General features: G+C 33.2%; 1 protein-coding gene across 2 annotated transcripts in view; it reads left to right on the top strand.

Annotated features, from left to right (window-relative positions):
• LOC138701860 (dopaminechrome tautomerase-like) overlaps positions 1–22,302 on the top strand; it is an 80,032-nt gene that overhangs the window by 27,227 nt on the left and 30,503 nt on the right. Inside the window, exon 1 of one of the 2 annotated variants that reach the window (XM_069829190.1) lies at positions 20,038–20,156. The exons of the other annotated variant lie outside the window; for it this stretch is intronic. Coding sequence (XP_069685291.1) covers positions 20,141–20,156 — 16 coding nt within the window. The 5' untranslated portion in view covers positions 20,038–20,140. Of the gene's footprint in view, positions 1–20,037; positions 20,157–22,302 lie in introns of those variants that run through there. 2 annotated transcript variants of the gene reach the window in all.

Below are 22,302 nucleotides of genomic sequence, written 5' to 3'. Positions count from 1 at the left end.
ACAATGAAAATATAATTATGTGATTAAGAGATACGCAGTTCAATAACTTTGAACTTGTGAAGAAACTATAAATTGAGGCCATGGGTGCAATAACAGCTTAACTCTACTTAAGTCGTTATTCTAATGATAACATTTTAATAATCTTCCATATCTTCTCTATCGACTGTAAAATTTTTATTTAATTTCGTGACTCTAAATGACAGAAGAGTTCATTATGTGACATCCTAAAGCGAAAGATTCAAAATTAGCAATACAAAAATATGTTGCACTCATGTTTTACATATCAGGATCTTTGGCAGTATCATATATTTACAATACCGTTTTCCGACCATTCAGTTTTTCAGTAGAACATAATATACCACCAAAGGAAGAACTTAATCTAAAAAAAATCCTCGTCCTGACTTAAAATTATCAAAGAAAAATGATATAACATTATTGAAATTCTTAAAACCAGAAAATGCATGTTCTCTCCAAAATGTTTTGGATCCTGATCCTGAAAGTGAAATCAGTGATCATGAATAAGAACATTTGACACTATAGTAGAGGAGTTTCATCTGCAGCATAGTTTCAGAATTGGTCTTCTTAATACATCCTCTGTTTTTCTTACTTGAAATTTAAAACAAACGTTATTTTCTTTGTAACATTTTTCTACTGGTTTTAATGCCTAGGTACTTTAATTTAAGAAGTCTCAGACTTTCGACTAAGTTTTTCCATATTTTATTTACAAATATTTTTAAATGGGTTATGATTAAATTATAACTGATATTAAATTTGAACAATTTATACAGTGTAAAATATTATACAAAACAAATTATGTGAGTATATGTACTATTAAAATTTCTACATTGTTCTACAACTTTGACATTATTCTTCTCTATGTGAGTATATGTACTATTAAAATTTCTACATTGTTCTACAACTTTGACATTATTCTTCTCAAAACATGAGTTTTCAACTTAACCCCTTCAGTCCTGAATTTATATTAAAAAAATTGAAAGAAAAACTGGTCACATAATCATTCTGGGGATCCAAAATTCCCAAATCAAGTCTTCAGACAAAATCAAAATTTGGGGACAATTTTGACCCCTGGGGCCCCAAAACTTTAAATTTTATATTTAATTCAGGTATAGAAATATCTCAAAAATAATATTCTGCATTTCTGTTAAATTGAATTTTTCAAAATATCTAAAAGTATAGAAGACATTCCAAAAAAAGAAACACTGTACACTATAATGTACATCAGGCATGAAGGCGTTAAGCTGTTATTGTTCCCAGCGCTTCAATTAAACATATTAATCGTATACATGAAAACTGTCACGTAAATGGCTACGAAATATTATATTTTAACCTTACCTTTAATTTTTTAAATGTTAATATTCCAGAAGTATGAAAACAATGATACAAAAATATTTACTTGTTAAATACAATTAAAGTCTTACTGAAAATCGTAATACATCATATACGAGTAGTAATTTGGTGTCGATTATAATTTAAGATAATGGCTAGAAGAAAAATATATTTTGTTGTATGTGTGGTCAATATAGGTGACATTATCCTTTTATATAAAGTTAGATTTTTCGATTGAATTTATTTCCAACATGTTTATAAACATACGTATAAATTCAATACGTCAATTAAATGCACTGTCAACTGTTCGTTTTGTGGCCCCTGCCAACTAATTCTACATCGCTGTTATGTATTGACTGTTCCAGTTTTCTGAGATTATATAATATGAACTGTACAGTGAGAGGTTACGATTTAAAATGTAATGCAGCATATAAGGCAATATCTAGACCTTTACTCTGTAGGATTAAAGATTAACATAACGAAGTCTATCATGTTTTATATGGAGAGGTTGAGGTTGTACTATTTACAATGCTGATGAAATACAGAAAATATGAAGTTTCGAAACTTGAATGAAAAAATGGGAGGAAAAAGAGACTTTTACTGATCGGGTCTGTTACAAATAGATAAATCCACATTCTCTCAGATTCGGTCCTGAGACATCAGTCATTCAAGTAGATCTAGCTTTCTATAATGTTAAAAATGGTTGAATTAACATCGCTCTTCTTTCTGCTTAAAAATGAAAGTAAATCCTACCTTCGAAAAGTCGTACTTTTTATATTTAACCAACAACAACAAAAAAATCCAATGAAGATCTCTCTTGAATAAGTCCACATTACCTACTTCCCTCTTTAAATTGATAGTAGACCTATACATTATAGTATCGGGAATTTGAAATCCGCTTTGCAAATAAACAATTGCACTCCAAATTCTCATTTGTAATTATGCTGATCATCGTTGCAGTCCAACTTTTAATTCTGAGTTATCGAAATGCTTCGGAACAAATGCCTTAAAACAATTCATCTACGGCGTTGTATTTAATTTCTCTCAAATTGATGCCAAATGAAGACATAGTTTTTTTTAATATTACCGTTACAAAATAATAAAAGAAACCAATCTTGTGCGGGGATCACGGGGTAACATCTCTTCAACTTGGAGAAGTCGACACTTCGGAATCGATTTAGTATCTTTTTAAATGTGGTGATATAAAATGATCACGTTAGCACCAGATATGTGAAATGTACGAAAAACATGTCCATACATATCAGGGGAAAAAAATTAGAATAAAATTTGCATGAACTGGTCCCAAGATTAACATTTCTTCCTTAGCGTGTCGGGATGTTCCTAAACGACCCTATCAAATTATATGTTGGAAAAAAAAATATATAGGCCTAAATTTTCCTTCACTCCACCCATTTAAAAATAAGAACAAAAAATTAACTTCTGCATATAAGTTCGTCGCCCTTGTCATAAATTTAAGTAAATTTAAACCGCTATCAACGTACAACACTATCAGACCTCAGAAAGCCGGTTTTACATTAGCTAAGTTTCATATACCGGTACTCTTATTATGTAACTATTTACTCTGACTGCATTTTTACTGCACACCAAACTGAACCGATATAATATTTGCAATACAAGTTGAGCAGTCAAAGTTACGACAAATAATCTTGAGTTATGGGAAAGTGTATGTCTTCCTGTCATTAAATTTAATTGAATGAAGTTCTGGTCCTTCACAAATACATGCGGACTTCAACGTCAAGCTATTCGTTAATTTAAACTAGTGAAAACCAGACTCTCATAAAGTTAAAAAATTATTGTAGGGTAAAGGTTGGTAATACTGTGATACGACTAATATTGTGGTAGTTCTTTTTGAGAATTTATTACAATTTTACTAAGCGAGAGGAAGATCGGTTGTTTGTGTCAACGTATTAAGGGAATATTCTTGGACAAGTTGCTGCACAAAACCGGTCCTTCTCTCGCTCAGCAAAATTGTAATACATTTTCAAAAAGAACTATCACAATATTACTCGTATCACAATATTACCAATTTTTACCTCATCGCATATTTGAAAACTGAACAACTTACAACATTTCAGGCGAAATGACTTCTTTCTTACAATGTTCTAAAACATACACATAGCCACATCATTTGAATTGTCTTGGTTTTAGATTACAAGTCTATATGATTGCAACTATTACTGCATACTATACTTCTCTGAAAAAAATATTTTACACGCATATTTCAACCTAAGTTATAAAATGTTGATAATGTTCCGTAAATTTGATCATTTTAAAGCTCATGTATATTAATAATACAGTGCTTTGTTTTTTTTAATTATGTTTTATTTAACGACTCTCGCAACTGCCGAGGCTATATCAGCGTCGCAGGTGTGCCGGAATATTGTTCCGCAAGAGTTCTATACATGCCAGTAAATCTACTGACATGAGGCTGTCCCATTTAAGCATACTTAAATGCGGGCCGGAATCGGGCACAGAAGGCCAGCACCCTACCTACCGCACTACCCAGGTCGATGGTTCTTTGTTTTATGCTAATTGATATGGAGAGAAAAATTATCATTATTATAGTATTCATACTTCCTTTGGGAATTCAAATATTAAAATTGTTTAATATAAAGTCTTCTGATGTAAAAAGAAAATGCCCATTATATGGAATAATCTTCAGCAACAGTGTAGAAATTTCATTGAGAAAAATCTTAGAATGACTTCCATTACATATTGCAACATTAAATAATATGTAAAAAATTCGGATGATTTTTATCTTACTGTAATTAATTTCAATGACGTATTTTATAACATATTTTAGTAGATTTTGTTCATACATTTCACTGCAGTCCACTCCCGATTAGTCTACATATTCGAGAGCGGGTTATCCGAGTTATGGCTTAACTAGAACGACAAAAAATAAGAAAGATGAAAAGGGGGAAGACTACAGTTCGACTAACATAATATAAAATAGTTTTGTGAGAACTACAGTCATCGATTAAAAAATTGTGTTTCTCTTGAAAAAAAACAAAAGACATTTCCTGAATACATTTAGTTTGTAGTTCACAATTGAAGGGTTCAGAACCATAGTGGGCCAAGCGCCATTTACTAAAACCATAGAAAATAAGGATTAAAATGAAGTTGTTACGATAATTCAATGCAAACATATAGCAAGTAATATAAAGTATATACATTCAAACTAAATGATATGTCAATCTTCATTAAACTATGGTATTCACTTAACTTTAACCCTTGCTTTCTCCGTTTTTAATAAATGGCGCTTGGCCCACTATGGCTCTGAACTCTTCAATTATTGTTTTATGCATTTATATTTTAGACATGTTAGTAATAAAGGTAATTAAAATGTTAATGCATTTTGTGTGTTACAATTAAATTGTACAATAAATTCTCATTTAATAAGTTTTTGGAATAACAGTGCTTTTATTCCAATCGTGATATCGTCCCTGTCATTGGCGCAGATAATCGAGAGTTGACTGTATTTGTATTCACTTACACATTAGATTTCAACTTGCAGTAAAACTTCGCAAGCTGTATTTGAAATGTAGTGTTGTAAGTTTAATAACACTTTCAATATTTTACTACCTACGAAAGTTTGTTTTCATACAAAACGACATAAAAAAACATTATCATACGAATTAAATAATCGATAACAAATTTTACTTCCCAATTAATATAGTCTAAATTCTTAAAGTTCATTTTGGACTACAGAGTTATATTAGGTATGAGAGGGAAATGTTATAATAATGAAAACGACAACGGAACTTGTATTCGAAAAGAAACCCTCACACCCATTCGTTTCATCCATGAAAAAATATCAAAGCTCAAATCCTAAATAAAATTCCAATCCCCTCAGTGAAATGTCTTTATCTGTCTGAGCTACCGGCAGGCAAGTATTTCCTTTTGGCGCCATGAAGGCGTAGGGGGGCATAGAAGTACAGCTTCATGTTTTCCTGAACTCAGAACTAGATTGAGGTTTGTGGTTAGCACTGCGCTCTGACCGCCTTCTTTTAACTCCGGGAAAGACCCGGTACTTAATTTGACAGGAGGCCGTTTTGGTAGTTTCAGCAACAATAACAATCTCGTCGCTTTCTGGTACTGAAACCAAAGCCTTCCAGCCATTAGCCAGTTGCTCTATCAGCTGACAAGCAAACATTCTGATGGGGGCAGATAAAAAAGTTAATTTTTTTCGCCGTGTTAATAATGCCAAAAGAAGTGTTTGCACAAATTTTGGCCACTCGATTGCAATTACGAGGACCGTAAAAACATAAGTTCGCCAGGGGCCGTTAACAGAAAGAAAATACAATTTAACTGTAAAAAATTTATTGGAGCAGACACAGCAATTGTTGAGCTATTTCTCAACATATTCCCCACCGGAACTGAGACATTTGTCATATCATGGGATCGACAAGGAGATGCAGACGGCTGTCAAACGCTGGTTCCGAACCCAGGCAGTTCACTTCTACGATACAAGGATACAAAAATTGATTCCATAGTATGACAGATGTCTCAATTCCAATGGGATATATATTGACAAATAGCGCAACAACTGTTGTACCTGTTTCAATAAATCTTTCCATGCATTAATGCAAGTGTGCTTTTTTTCCGTAAACGGCCCCAGGGAAAATCATTTTTGGACGGCCTCGTAATTGCGGTCGAGTGACCAAACTTTGTATAAGCACTTCTTCTGACATTATTATCATGGTGGAAGAAAAAATTTAACTCTTTCATCTGCCCCATCAGAATGTTTTCTTGTGAGCTACCAAGCAGCCAAGCTACTGACAGACCTTTCTTTATTTTAATGGGTGATTAAATGACGATTTATGCAAGGTGGAAGTAATATAACTTGCAGATTTTAACAGCTTATTCATTGGATAGAGTACAACAAAACAATTTAATAGACTACATATTAGTCCGAAATGAATATTTTTCTCAGAAAAAATTTACTAAATGTTAACACTATACTACTCAATATACTATCCATACGGTTCTGGTTTTTACTCTTAACATTAGAGAAACAAATAAGGAATGATTCATCCCTTTGCATTAGTTTTTTAATAAAATGAACGGTTTTCTTGCAAATTAAATAAAAATATTAACACGTATCTTTATTTCCTGCCATTAGGAAGTTTGGCAACCTTACTGCAGTGACTAAGGAACGAAATGCTGCTTTTCAGACCTGAGTTCGTGTGTGTTTTCGTAGATGAGCCGGCGATGCGCTGTTGCCAAACTATACAGACTTTCAGCCTAATTTTCTAATCAACAATGCAGTTAATTACAAAACCCACAATGAGCTGTTTATTTATTTTAATATATCGTAATTGGTTTTATGAAACCTCCTATGTGACAGTACAGAGCATATTTTTTCAGGAGGAAGAAGAACTTAATTAAACATCAGTAGACCTACAATCCTCGACGATGCCATCATATTCACCAACGTTTTCTACCTAATTATTAAATATTCTTCTGTAGGCCTATTGATATTTAATTATTTTTTCCTTCCTCCTTAAAAAATTTAACTCTGTACTGTCACAGAGGAGATTTCATAAAATCAACGACAATATTCTGTTACCCCCTTCAATCTGTACAGTTATGCCATATCACTTGTACTCTGTAGACAACGTTTATTTATTTATTTATCTATTTATTTATTCATTTATTCATTCACTCATTCACTCATTCATTCATTTATTTATTTACGATATTTATTTATTTATTTATTTATTTATTTATTTATTTATTTATTTATTTATTTATTTATTTATTTATTTATTTATTTATTTATTTATTTATTTATTTATTTATTTATTTATTCTGGTGTAGTTAAGGCCATCAGGCCTTCTCTTCCATTGTAATCTAGCATCGACGAAATGGCTATAAAGAAATGGTATTGGCTAGATGATATGGGGATTCACCATGGGATTACCTAACAGTATGGAAAAACTTCTGAAACCCCCAATCACGTAATCAGTCCAAGCGGAATTCGAACCTATGTCCGATCGAAGCCTTCGGAGCACGAGCACACCTTTCCTGTGATTTATTAACGACAGGTGTACTGGCGATGTGATTCGAGTGAAGGGTGCGTGCACGCGCAACTTCATTGGAGAGAAAGAATCTAAGTTACAAAACGTAGGAGTGAAGGCGGCCAAGGACGCGTTAAAACAGAAATAATATACGTAGTGGACGAACAGAGTGCAAGTACAGATTTCATACAAAGGGTCATTCGAACGAAACTAGAGCGTTCAGCACCAAAATTTGTTATGTAAATTGTACGAAATACATTAAAATTATAGTACATAATTACTGGATGGTGCAGAACGTGATTATTGAATCACGACGAACTTTTGACGTTCATGTATACATAATTAATAAAGGAATATTTTATTTTTCAACAAACACTGTCCTGATTTCATACGAGCTTAAGCTTAATAAGCAGGCTTCGAGACTTCGGACCCAATAGAGCAGTTCAGTAGGAAATCCGCATAACGGCGTGCTGAGTATAGTGGTAAAGCGTACAGTGGGCGGGGATACTGTAGAATGAATGCCAACAAATACGCAAAGGAAAACGCTCTGGATTTGAAGGTTCTGACGAATAATTTGGATTTCATACAAACCTATTTTCAAACTGTGTCTGAAACTATTACACGGTTAGAAAAGTCAGAGCCGGAAGCCCTCAAATTATTTCAGGAAATGACACAGAGAATTAATGAGACACCAAGTACACCGGTTACTGAACGTGTAAAACAGAAGTGGAAATCAATTTTATGTAAAAATAACGGATATGGATCACTGTGTAACATAAACAGCAAATTAGTGGACATAAAGTCACCTGAGAATAAAGGACTCTAAGAGACAGGTTAGGTTTTTTCGTTTTGCTCCTATCACGTCATGCGACGTAGAGCGCAGCTTTTCACAGCACAAACTGTGTTTGGCAGATAACAGAAAAAGATTTACGTTTGAGACACTGAGAATGTATCTTGTAGTACATTGCCATTCGGTACTGTAACTGCACTTCCTAAAGACGACCAATAGGATAAATGAAGAAATTAAAATTCCTACATGCTTATTTCCACCATTAACACTGTGTATAATTAAACACAAATGCTTATAAAAGACAGGAGAATAAATGCTTTTCACATTCTTTTGACATTTTCATTGTGTAATGTATATTTACTTTCAGAATGTACATATGTACGTATATGTTTCCCCATACTACCGTACTCTACTCTAAATAGCAACGTTGTTACCTGAACACATCTCTACCTACCTGCAGCGAGTCAACAACCTATAGTACAAGCACAGTAAACTTATTGTATCGGGTCCCAAGGCTCGAAGCCTGTTAATAAGCATCTGTGTTCTACGTAAGACTTACGTATGTATATTCCTGAAAATTACAAGCATCATATTTATAATTTCATTCTTGGGCTGTACACACTAATAAACAAATACTCTTCCTTTTCCATTGACTTCTTCTTCTTCTTTCCCTTCTTCTGCTCTCTGCAGGTGTAAGCAATATTTTGCCCGTTCTACAACTACATGAATTGTTCAGTCCATCGACGGTAGGATTTCCTCAGGTCTCTCCTCCACCGTGGTTGGTAACGTAGGACTTTTAGTGGTAACCGATTTTCTGGCATTCTTAAAACAAGTTAGTTCCATTTTATATCATAGTTGTATAATCCGCTTATTAGCTCTTCAACCATCCATTTATTCCTAAGATCTTTGCTACGAATTCTGTCCTTAATATTACTCCACTTAAGGATCTCAGGACTCTCATTTGCAAGCTGTTTATTCTTGTTTTATCATGCTGGCTAAGGGTCCGACACTTGCTTCCATACAGAAGAGCTGGTTTCGAAATTATACTGTGAGATCGGATTTAAATTTCTTTCGTCATTTGTTTGCCAAAATTTATTTTCAAAATTTCGTTTAATTTATTATACTTTACTAAATTTTTCTCTACATCTATTTGATTGGTTAAATATGACTTCCTAAATAAGTAAAATCGTTTACTTGTTCAATTCCTTTATAATGTATTGAAATTTTAATCCTTGAAAAATGTTTACCAGTTATCGACATTGACTTTTTTTTCCCCACTGACATAATTGCATTAACAACTGTTTTATAATTTAGAACTAAGATAGTGGAAGAAGAGAAGCTTTCTGAGAGAGACTGTTCCCCGTCGATGATGTAGATTGTGTAGTTATGGTTGCTGAATAAAATTTCGTAATTATGACCCTGTCTACCACACATCTTATTTAGACCTACAAGGGAATCATCCCAGGTCGTGTAGCTTGAATTTAATGAAAATGTATATTTAAGCTAGCTAGACTTGAAAATCGATGCTACTTATACCGCTTTTTGCGCGCACTCGGATCCTCATAGTTCTGCGACACCGTATTACAGTTCTAGTCAATTTGTTTTCTCTTAACTCACATTAATAAAGTAGTAGTGCAATCAAAGGCATCTTTCACTCATTCGTACTACGTCCAAATCCATAGATATGCAGCTGAAAGTCTAGGAACACGACTGTACATACTATGCTTTCAAGAACCGAAAGAGGAATTTGTACTTAAAGTAAAACAACGTGTAGACAATGATAAGCCATTTAATGTCGTGATCGATGCAAGTAGTTCCGCTAAACTGACAAAAACTCACGTGAGAAGATGGTTATGAAATGTATTTCTCCCGGATGTTTAGAAAGGCACACCAGCCTATTACTTCTGGATTCCCGGAATGGTCAGATAGATGACACTATTTACTTTTGAGGGAGTAAACAATACTTTACACGGTAAGACAATTAAAACACAAATTATCCCTCCAAAAACTACAAGAAGGTAGAACTTAAAATAAGAGGGATTCAATCCGGCATCAGAACTTGAATCCGGCACGTAAAGCTGGAAACCCGGGTTCGAGTCCCGGTGCCGGAGAGAATTTTTCTCCATTCTACCGATTCTTCACCATGTGAAAACGCAGAATTAATGCACTGAAACTCCATATCTACTTTGGTACATCATAGCAATACAAGATTTTTGCAACCCTTGGTTGTGTATTTTTTTAGGCAATATAAAATTGTAATTCGAAGACTAGAAAAGTATTTCATACCTAAAATTTTATATGAAAACATTCCAGACACATTGCACGATTGGGACTTTATAATGATATTGCATTCTGTTGCGTATCTTGAGTTTCATTAACCTGTCCTCAAAGACATGCTAAAATACGCGTGGCAGAGGTGTGGATATGTGACGGAGAAACATGTGAGAATGTTTGATAACGTTCTTGCAACAATATTGCATGCTGGAAACAGTGTGTGTGTTAGAGAAGAGTGTGAAAAACCAACCTACATAAAATTGTTGTACTGTTCAATGCCTTTTTTTTTCGACTACTTCATTTCGAATCCAACTATCATATTTAAGATGAGTAACAACGTTAATACATAGGCCTAGCTTAAATTCAAATTGAATTTGTCTTTTTTTCCGACTACTTCATTTCGAATCCAACTATCATATTTAAGATGAGTAACAACGTTAATACATAGGCCTAGCTTAAATTCAAATTGAATTTGTCTTTTTTTCCGACTACTTCATTTCGAATCCAACTATCATATTTAAGATGAGTAACAACGTTAATACATAGGCCTAGATTAAATTCAAATTGAATTTGTCTTTTTTTCCGACTACTTCATTTCGAATCCAACTATCATATTTAAGATGATGAGCAGGGAAAGGATTTATATGTAAATACATATTTACTTATAAAGCTAATATAATTTATATTTTGCATTATCTTTATGTTTCACAATGTGTAGGGTTGAAAAATCCTACTTTTATTTTCCATATTTTTCCATATTTTAGAGTTTAGTACATATTTTCGTTAATTTCCATATATTTTCCATATTTCATATAAAACAGTCCATATTATATTAGGTTTAACAATAAAACAAAACAAAATTCCATTAACTTTTAAAAATACATTTCAACAATAGAGATTTAAACACATGTTCAGTAATCCCTTTAACATCAGAGTTATTTGAAAATTAGCAGTCCTATCAACAATGGGAAAGTAAGTTACAAAACTGTATTAATTTAATTTAAAATTTTTAACAGACTTCAGTTGTGCAGCTCAACAGTTAAATGCCAGTCAGAGTACACATAGGTTCAGTTTTGTAAATCATACTATAAAGACGGTAAATATGCCAAAAGTACGTCATTCAGTCAATTTAAAATCAAAACTAACAAGTTACATTTCAGAATTTAAAGAAGATGGTTTATCAACTGACAATAAAATATTATTTTGTAATTTGTGTCAGTGTGCAGTATCATCTACACAAAAGTTCCTGGTGCAACAACACATTACAACTAGTAAACATCAGGCCAACAAACAACTAAATTCCAAGCAGAGACAATTGTTTTTAACACAACCAACAACATCGAATGTAAGATCTGAGTTTAACATCGACCTGTGCCGTTCTCTCATCTCTGCTGATATTCCTCTCTACAAACTAAAGAATAAGGTCTTCAGGGAATTCCTTGAAAAATATACTCAACATACAATCCCGGATGAGTCAACACTTAGGAAGACGTATGCTCCATCCATCTACGATGAGACAATACAGAAGATAAGAGATGAAATTAAAGATAGTTCAATTTGGGTTTCCATTGATGAGACTCCCGACAAAGAAGGTAGACTTGTTGGTAATGTAGTTATCGGTTTGTTAAGTGAACAATATTCTGAACGAATTCTTTTACATTGTGATGTTCTAGAAAAGTGCAATAACAAAACTATAGTTAAACTGTTCAACGAAGCTATGGGTATCCTATGGCCAAAGGGTATTATGTACGATAATGTGTTATTCTTTATTAGCGATGCTGCCCCTTATATGGTCAAAGCTGGACAAGCATTATCTGTTGTATATCCTAAATTGACTCATTTTACTTGTGTGGCGCATGCATTTCATCGTGTGGCAGAAGTGGTCAGAGACAATTTCCCTAAAGTAGATTTGTTGATTTCATCAGTGAAAAAAGTATTTCTCAAAGCTCCCAGTAGAGTTAACGTGTTGAAAGAAATGTACCCTGAAATTCCATTGCCACCAAAGCCAATTTTAACTAGATGGGGTACATGGCTAGAAGCAGTTGAATATTATGCCGAACATATAGACTCTATTAACAATGTTCTCCTTGCATTGGACTCTGAAGATGCAGTCTCAATTGATACTGCGAAAACAGTTACCTGTGACATAAGTGTGAAGAATGACTTAGCTCACATTCAGCATACATTTTCATGCATCATAAAAACGCTCAAAAGTCTCCAAAATAGGCACCTTTCACTATCTGAAAGTTTTGAAATTATAAATAGTACTGTGGAACAACTGAATCGTGGTAGAGGTAAAGTTGCAGATGCAGTAAGAGCTAAGGTGGACACTGTACTTTCAAAAAACCCTGGATATGAAGAACTACAAAAGGTTGTTGCTGTGATGAGTGGTGAATCAACAGTGAAGATTAACTTGGACTTATCCCCAGCAGACATTGTGAAATTGAATTATGTACCAGTTACTTCTTGTGACGTCGAACGCTCTTTTAGTCAGTATAAATCTATCCTCAGAGACAATAGAAGAAGATTCACTTTTCAGCACTTGAAAGAAATGTTTGTAACCTATTGTTATGGTAACAGACAATAAAAATTGTGTTTTGTTGAAACTACATTGGAAGATAAGGTACGTCCATTATATTTTTTGTTTAGTTTGATTAAAATGTACCAATATTTAACGTACATAGTCATTTTTTTATAATTTTAAGTCCATATTTAATTCCATATTTTGGTAAAAATCCATATTTAATTCCATATTTTGGTAAAAATAACTACATATATATTTACATATTTCATATATTTTTAGTCCATATAAATCCGTTCCCTGATGATGAGTAACAACGTTAATACATAGGCCTAGTTTAAATTCAAATTGAATTTGTCTTTTTTTCCGACTACTTCATTTCGAATCCAACTATCATATTTAAGATGAGTAACAACGTTTATACATAGGCCTAGTTTAAATTCAAATTGAATTATCTTTTTTTCCGACTACTTCATTTCGAATCCAACTATCATATTTAAGATGAGTAACAACGTTAATACATAGGCCTAGCTTAAATTCAAATTGAATTTGTCTTTTTTTCCGACTACTTCATTTCGAATCCAACTATCATATTTAACAACGTTAATACATAGGCCTAGTTTAAATTCAAATTGAATTTGTATTTCAGCAAGAGTACTTTATTATTGTAAGTTAAGAGAAAAATAAACTAGACTAGAGCATTAATGCGAGAGCTGTGATACGATGTCTCGGAACTATGAAGATCCGAGTGCGCGCAAGAAGCGGCATAAGTAGCATCGATTTTCAAGTGAGTATATTTCGTAAACGAGGAAAAAGCGAAACGAACGACTATCACCACGTTTCTTAACGAACGAAAATTAGCTTAAATATGCATTTTCATTAAATTCAAGCTACACGACCTGGGACGGTTCTCTTGTTAGACTCACAAGAATTAAAAAAAAGGATCCCCAGTCTGGCATGTCTAACGTTGCCTTCATCATTATATTCAGAACTGTCAGAAACCTAAATATTGGATTCATCATTATACTTCACAGTTGTAAATTGTACTGATTCGTAGAACAACAAAATAATTTGGTAGGAGAATTTTCAACCTTTTCACACTGCCACATATTCAAAGCATCGAATGTTTTGGAGCCATTAATCATGGCCGCGTCTGTGGCGTGTTGGTCTTCCATCCAGGTGGCTTGGGTTCGATTTCCGGCTTGCGCGTGATAGAAGTTGTAGTGAATAAATCAAACGTTGTAGAAAAAAATTTCTTGAGATACTCCAGTTTTCCTCTTTCCCTTTACCAATACTCTCCATCTGTCACCATTTCACCTATCATTTGCAGTAGTTAATAATAGGTTGAATGAAGTCTTTTGAATAGTAAGTACGGATCTCCGATTAAGGTACATATTCACGTATGGATGTGACCTGATTCTGTCAGGGTTGAAGCAGAATTGCCCATATATTAACATCGGGTTCGTGAATGCCACTCAGACCACCTGTCCGACTCGCTTATACAGGGTGAACCGTAAGTAATGCCATTAATTTCAATGGGTTATTCCTTGAAACATTTAAAACGAAAAGTTTTAATACAATTTTGCTCGTTTTGTGTTTCCTTTTCGAAAAAAAATGTTTTGTGTGAATCATTTCATAGCGTGTTTTATAATAATAATAATAATAATAATAATAATAATAATAATAATAATAATAATAATAATAATAATAATAATAATTTATTTTAACTGGCAGAGTTAAGGCCGTAAGGCCTTCTTTTCCACTCAACCAGCAAAAAGAGTACATACATATGCATGAACTTACAAAGAATTCAACAATTTCATTTAGATGAGAGTTGCATGTATACAAGAGTTATTTACGAATTAAACAACAAAATACTATGAACTATTAATTAAACACTGAAATAAACTGTGTAGCAGAATTAAGCTAAAATACATAGAATGTTAATATATTTTAAATAATATTAGATAATAGAAAGAGATTATTATGAGACAATTTTGAAAATACAGCACAATCAGGATGATGTCTAAAAGAAAGAAGTAACAATGTAGTCAGTGATAGTTTAAATCAGTATGATTGGAGTGAAATGCTAAGAAGGTTATCTTTTAAGCTGTTCTTAAATGTGTTTATTGTCTTGCAGCCCCTAATACTTTGTGACAAGGAATTCCATTGACGCGAGGTGGATATTGTAAAAGATGATGAATAACAAGATGTTCTATGAAGAGGTATTCTTAGCGTGCCACAGATAAGTGATCTGGTATTTACGTTGTGGTTAGAGTATAGATAAGAGAAACGAGACGAAAGGTAATTTGGTGTTAAGGTGTGCAGAATTCGAAAGAGTAAAGACAAAGAGTGTAAAGTTCTACGTTCTTTAAATCGGAGCCACGAAAGACTTGCGAAAGACGGTGATATGTGATCATATCATCGATTTAATTCCCAATATGCTCAGTCAATTTCAGAGAGCAGAGTATTATGATAATAAATGATTGAAATAATTTTAGTTCTGTCCTTCAAATGTACTGAAATTTGATCCGAACAAATGTAACATTTTAAAATTCATTTCCAGTAGGAAAAGTTACATTTGTTCTGATTAAATTTCTGTGCATTTAAAGAAAAAAATTAAATTTCTTTCAATAAATTATTAACATAATATACTGTTCTCTTATAAATTGACTGAACATATTGCGAATTAAACCAATGGCTTTCCCAAAACAAGCATTGAAATGTTTCACATAAAATAATTTTTTTCTCGAAAAGGAAACAAAAACGAGCAAAATTTTATTAAACATTTGTTTGAAATATCTCAAAGAATCATCTCCTGAAATTAATGACATTATTTACGGTTTATTCCGTATAGAGTGTGCGACGGATCTAATGAGTGTCTAGTGCTTATGTGCATGGAGCGTCCGATCGAAAAGCCAAGCCACTTAAGTCACAGAATTTGTAATCTCTCTGGACCCGCTACCAACAGCCATTTTGCAGGACTGGACTTGTTTCCTTTACTCTGCCTACAGTAGTTCCTAAATGTTTAATGTTTCTGCTTCTATTGCATAATACTTAACTCCATAAATCTCTTGCCAAGTTTCATATATTGCAAGTCTTAAAACATACCTATAAAATACAAATACTTCCATAAAAACATTCCCTTTTACTATCTCCATATGAGTTTATAGTTTAACATAGAGACCATCATTGATGGTCGTGCTTCAAATATCCAAATAGTACAGTAATATATTACCCATATAAATAGTTTAAAACAAACAGCAGTAACATTTGAAATAAAACATGAACGCGTCCTGCGCTATATGACGTGACAAATTCTCGATGCATGTAGGAAGTATAGTAAGATCCAGGATGGATTATGTTTCATTCAGTTCATATTAATAAGCCATTGTTTCACAACACAAAACGATAAAAGTAGGGATTAGCTTTTGTTCAAAATACGAGTTCTGTTATGCCCTCGAAATAGAGAAACATAATGAAGGTGGGCAGCATGCCATTTAGTGTTGCAACAGGTAGACGGTGGTCTGATTAAATCACAGACTCTTCTGCAACTCGTAAACCGGTTCGCGACTTTCGATTTAGAGTTGGAGGCTATAAGAGTGAAAGATAGACCTCATTTCCCTTACTTTTAGGACTCAGTTTCCTATGCAGGATTAGTATAATTAAAGGCGTACAACTAACAAGATGTAATCATGCAGCTCTAGCTCTTATCACAAGTGAGTTGTATTTCCTGTTTCGAGGAGTCTTAACCCCTCCAAGTAACTAAATCAGAGAGTGAACTAAACCATACAAACAATTTCTATAGGTACCTAACTTTAGCTCTAGAATTTTTATATGTTATATATAGTGAGTATGTAAAATTATTGAAAAATTCAAATAACTTATGCTCAATATTTAAAGGAGCCTGGTTAGCGCAGTCGGTATAGACCTGGCCTTCTGTACTCGAGGTTGTGGGTTTGATCCCGGCCCAGGTCGATGGCATTTAAGTGTGCTTAAATGTAACAGGCTCAAGTCAGTAGATTTACTGGCATGTGAAAGAACTCCTCCGGGACAAAATTTCGGCACACCGGTGACGTTGATATAACCTTGGCAGTTGCGAGCGTCGTTAAATAAACCATAATTAAAAACAATTAAAGGGCCAATTTGAGTGTAATAGTACAGTAATATGTATTTCACCACTCACACTAAATGTATAAAGTGTATATAAAACTGTAGTAAATTGAATCGCTATAAGAGCACGCAGTCAAGTGACTACATGAAAAAGACGGAATCATTCTAACGAAAGCTAAGATCTTTCCGTTTGTAATTTAACGCGCTCTCACTCTTTCTCCTTCTCTTCTCTCTCTCGCTCTCTCCCTCTCTCTCTCTCTCTCTCTCTCTCTCTCTCTCTCTCTCTGTACAACTAGACATATATGTTATTTTACTTACATTACGTTTATAATTATTTAAAATATAATGTCTTTTTAATGGAGAAGGAAACGTTCAATTTAATTTACTGACTCTAAACGTCTTGCATTCTCCCATTCTTTGTAAGAACTCTGACAGAAATTAACAGTCATGATAAATGTGCTCATGCCTAAATAGGAAATAAACACATGATTAATCCTTGGAAACTTGGTTTTATGCCCGATTTTCCGATTAATGTGATTTATATTTATAAATTTATGTCGTTCTAAGTGCATCAGGATTTTTTTTTCTATTTAATACGTGTATTATAGATTTTACGGACAATTTATACTACCAACGTAGAACACACAATCTTTAAGATCACCAAGTTAAACATACCCAAAGAATCAAAAAAATTAAGCCGAATGAGACAATAGTAAACTGTCTTCGATATAAACAACATAATTACTTACTAAATAATAATATAAAATAGAATAAATTATCTCCAGATAAAAATTTACTAAGCAAATGTGAGTTATTCCTAAACAAACAGATAACTAGGACATGACACACACGACAAATTAAAAGAAATGAACAGTTTTTTTTAATATATTAACGAGACGCGAGAATTGAACAAGCTGAATCACGATGGCTACTGATTTTATACTCCAGGAAAAATTCAAAATTGTACATTGTTTCTATGAAATAGTTGAGTACTACAATCTATCGAAATAATTCCAAGAAAATATAAACTGAAACACATTTAATTATTCAGCACTTCTTTTTTATACTTGAAAACATTACATATTGATGACAATCGCGTACAGAAATAAAAATATAATAAAAATGTTTTCTTTCTCCTCAGACCTGCACTCACTTTTCTTCAAATGTCCTGCCATCATACCAAAATAAACTGCTGAATGATTTCATAATTGCACTGAACTCTTCGAGTTTGATTAAATACTACTTTAATAGTTAAATTAACATTTTATTTGGAACTGATGTTTAATGTTTACTGTTCATCAGTCATCATACTTGTCATGTATTTAATCTGCGTAAACATTTTGCTATCTTGAGCAATCAAAATGACGCGAGGGACATCCACCAAAGAAGTTATATAAAGGCATAATAAAGGTAGTGAATAAGATTTCATACTATGTAGTCAAGATCAGCTTACTTAATACCCTAAGGGTGAAACCTAACCATTTTTCTCCCATTACTACATAAGCTAGTGGATTATAATGATTTTCTAGTTTGCAAATTGAATTTTCTTTTGCCAACTTCGTTTCGAATTTCGGTACTGAGAAATACTACAACTAGTAGTGATATTATAACTGTTATGCTGGCAGCTGTGACACAATTTGTAGGTAGTTTAAATTCTGAAAATTCAAATTCTTCTAGATTTCTAAGCCGATTACTGGAAGATAGTGGAATTTGAACATAATAATTAATTAATATATAATCAATATTAGTATTAATAAGTAATAATTATTGTATGTGTTGCTTTGTGTTGTGGTTTCAGTTCAAGATTATAGTCAGGTAGGTTTGTAAATAAATATAACATATTTCGTGTGATATATATTCCCTTGGGTAATCGATAGAAGTACCATTTCACATTTTAATTAATTTCTTTCGTGTTTAGACTTTTATTACAATAATGGAGTAGGCCTACATATTCTAAAGCATACATTTCAAAGTGGCATTCGTTTTCGGAATTCGTATTAATCATTTCACGTGATCAAACAAAATACATTTTTAGGTTAGGTCTCGTAACTCGTAAACTGTTTAGTCAAAGCAAATGAATTTCATGTTGTCAGACAAAATACATTTTAATATTAGATCATACACTAATCTACTAATTGCTAACATAATGTGCGAGAGATCCAGAAGAAAATTATACTCTTTCACAAATTATTGAACCTCCTCAATATAAAGATGATATGTGGTAAATAAGCCAGACATTGTTATTGTTAATACAATATTATTATTATTATTATTATTATTATTATTATTATTATTATTATTATTATTATAGTACATGGTACTGTGATTTTATCCTCTTTTGGTGATATCTGGTATTAATTGGCAACACTGAAGAGACTGCCAAATTAGCATTTTAGGAACTACTCTTACGTGATCCTCACTATAGTTGCCCCTGATTGAGGTTCTGCCTGATATGTACATCTACAATTGTTTGTATGCATCTAAAGTCTGATTAGTCTAATATGTAGCTAATCGGCGATGTATGCAATGGAGGGAGAAAGAAACTGGTCACTCTAACCCATTATCTTCTGGCCTAATTGCGTCATAAGTGGTACCTTGTTGGTATCACTTGTGAGGTTCAGACCTGTCTTCGGACAGTTGACTAAACAACAACTACAGTTGTGATGGAAACAGTGAATTGCACATACTGTAGAATTCAATTTTTAAATATGCAACACGATGCCGAATCATCTTACAAATTTGTCAATAAAATCTTGAGATGAACCATACATATCAAATACTTAAAGCAGGAATTAAAATATGCGCTTTCAGAAAGAAAGCATTTATTTTATTTTCATGACCACCAAACACTGTGGAGGAGTTCTCGGGAAATTTGTCATGTCGAAACGCAGAATAGCTCTCTCTCCCTCCCTCTAGATCTCTCTTGTCTCCCTTCACTAGTGTAAGACCGAGTAGTCTATATGTAGGAGAAGTATCATGGAACCTAACTCAGTTATCATTCGCTCATGAGGTGAAACGGTACACAGGTGTGATTGTTGTGCATTTATCAAGATGTTTCCGACGAAAGGTAGGATTAGAATGTGACATGTGACAAGACTAGATTCCAGTTCCTGCATAAATACAGGTCCATGTGTTTCATCAATTCAAATACATTTGTGTGAAATTAAACAACAACGGCATAAAGTATAATGCAGAACAAATTCCACTGTAAGATCGTATTTAAACTGTTTTAAAAATAGTGGGAGTATTATCTTCAATTATCGATGTTCACTAGTACAATGGGCTCCAAAGAAATGCCGATACGAAATTAAATCGTTTTCCGAGAACTTTAGCAAAAATAGCGAGGTGGAAAGCTATTTTCCTGAGATTAGTTTTTTAAAAACATTTAAATACGACTTTTGTAACATATTCACGTTATTATCTAATATGAATTGATGTTAAATTACTCATATATTTTATTTTACAACATTAATAAGAATACTACACGAAAATAGTGAAACTGCAGTTTATATGATATTCCACAGCCTTCCTTATTATTCATGGACACTGTCATTGTTACAATCGAGAATAAAATATTTGTAAAATAAATAAACATAGTATTATCACAGTCTAGTATATACAGTCACGAAGCTTGAGTTGTGACGGTGCTAGGAACAATAGACTGTGCCGGTACTATTTCGCATTGTCTGTAATGAGGCGATATTAGCGATCCTAGTGGTTAGCAACTATCTATGGATGCATATTTACTACGTATTGAGCTTCGTGACTGTATATACTAGACTGTGGTATTATGTTGTAGAAAATTACTATTTAAGTCAATATTTCACACAACTTCAGCTTTTTGTTATAATTAGGGGCGGAAAGAATTTCAGAGCGTAACACAAACTTTTTTTATTCACGATAAATGAGTTTTTTAATCTAAAAAAAATAGTTTCTGCCATGTTGACAGAAAAAGCCGTAATTATTTTTTACTATTCTTTAAGGTCAGAAAAAAAAATTTTCTTATTGTTTACGTATTATACAACTTCACACTTTATTTATAGAACTCTATAAATAGTATTATTTTATTAGGGGAGTGAATTTCTATCAAAACAAATATACGAAATCAACACAATAGATAAAAACCATAGGCACATTATTTACCTGCGATATAATCAGAAGGAAAGGATTCTGTAATTAATAAAAACACAAGCGGAAATTTCTAATTAGGTATTTTCAGTTTGTTAAAATAAGCCAATAAATGGACATACGAGTGGCAACAAAGATACGATAAATACAGAACTGCATAATAGGCCTATAAGTTGAAAGAATTTGTTTGAAATTTAATTGAAGGAATTAACGGAAAACATGAAAGTGCTCTGACTACTTCCACCGACTCACAGACGTCCTACAGATAGTGATCGAAAATATAACAACAAATCCAAAGGAATTTATAGCTATACTAAAGCAAGAAGTGCAAATTACTAAAAATTAAGAATGAACCATATTTTCACTTTATGTTATCTCATTATTCCCTGCTTCTACAAACATCGAATCTTGAAAATTGTTTTAAAACACGCTACTTTTCTTCGGCGCATAGCCATGCAGTCATGCACCGTGAATTGTGAAAGCACCTTGCGCACAAACTTTGTTACGATTCTGAAACCCGGCTGGATCGTCTAACTTACGGCAGAATTTAAGTGTGAATGATGATGTGATGTCGGTTTCAAATTCCACTTGTTAAAGTTAACATCCTATGCTATTTTAGGCAGATACCCGGCGTTTTGCTATCCCACGTCACGAGAATCTCACCGTCTTCCTGATTAGTTTACGTCGAAAAATTCCAAAATGTGGATTGAGGGTAAACCATGCAGAAAGTACGTAAAACTGACAATAACTACATTTTTATTACTGCTACTGCACAATTTGTGGCCTATGATTTACAAGTTTAAAATAGCCTATATACATATATTAAAATAACATATTTATGTAACATTTGGAGTTATAAATGTTATGTTTTATTTAACGACGCTCGCAACTGCCGAGGTTATATCAGCGTCGCCGGTGTGCGGGAATTTTGTTCCGCAGGAGTTCTTTTACATGCCAGTAAATCTACTAACATGAGCCTGTCGCATTTAAGCACACTTAAATGCCATCGATCTGGCCCGGGATCGAACCCGCAACCTCGGGCATAGAAGCCCAATATCCATGGATGTGCGTGGTTGTTATTTATT

Source organism: Periplaneta americana, chromosome 6 (assembly GCF_040183065.1).
Source record: "Periplaneta americana isolate PAMFEO1 chromosome 6, P.americana_PAMFEO1_priV1, whole genome shotgun sequence".
Classification (NCBI taxonomy): Eukaryota; Metazoa; Arthropoda; class Insecta; order Blattodea; family Blattidae; genus Periplaneta; species Periplaneta americana.
The sequence above is the reverse complement of the archived record's forward strand: the minus strand, read 5'-3'. Positions and strand labels throughout refer to the sequence as shown.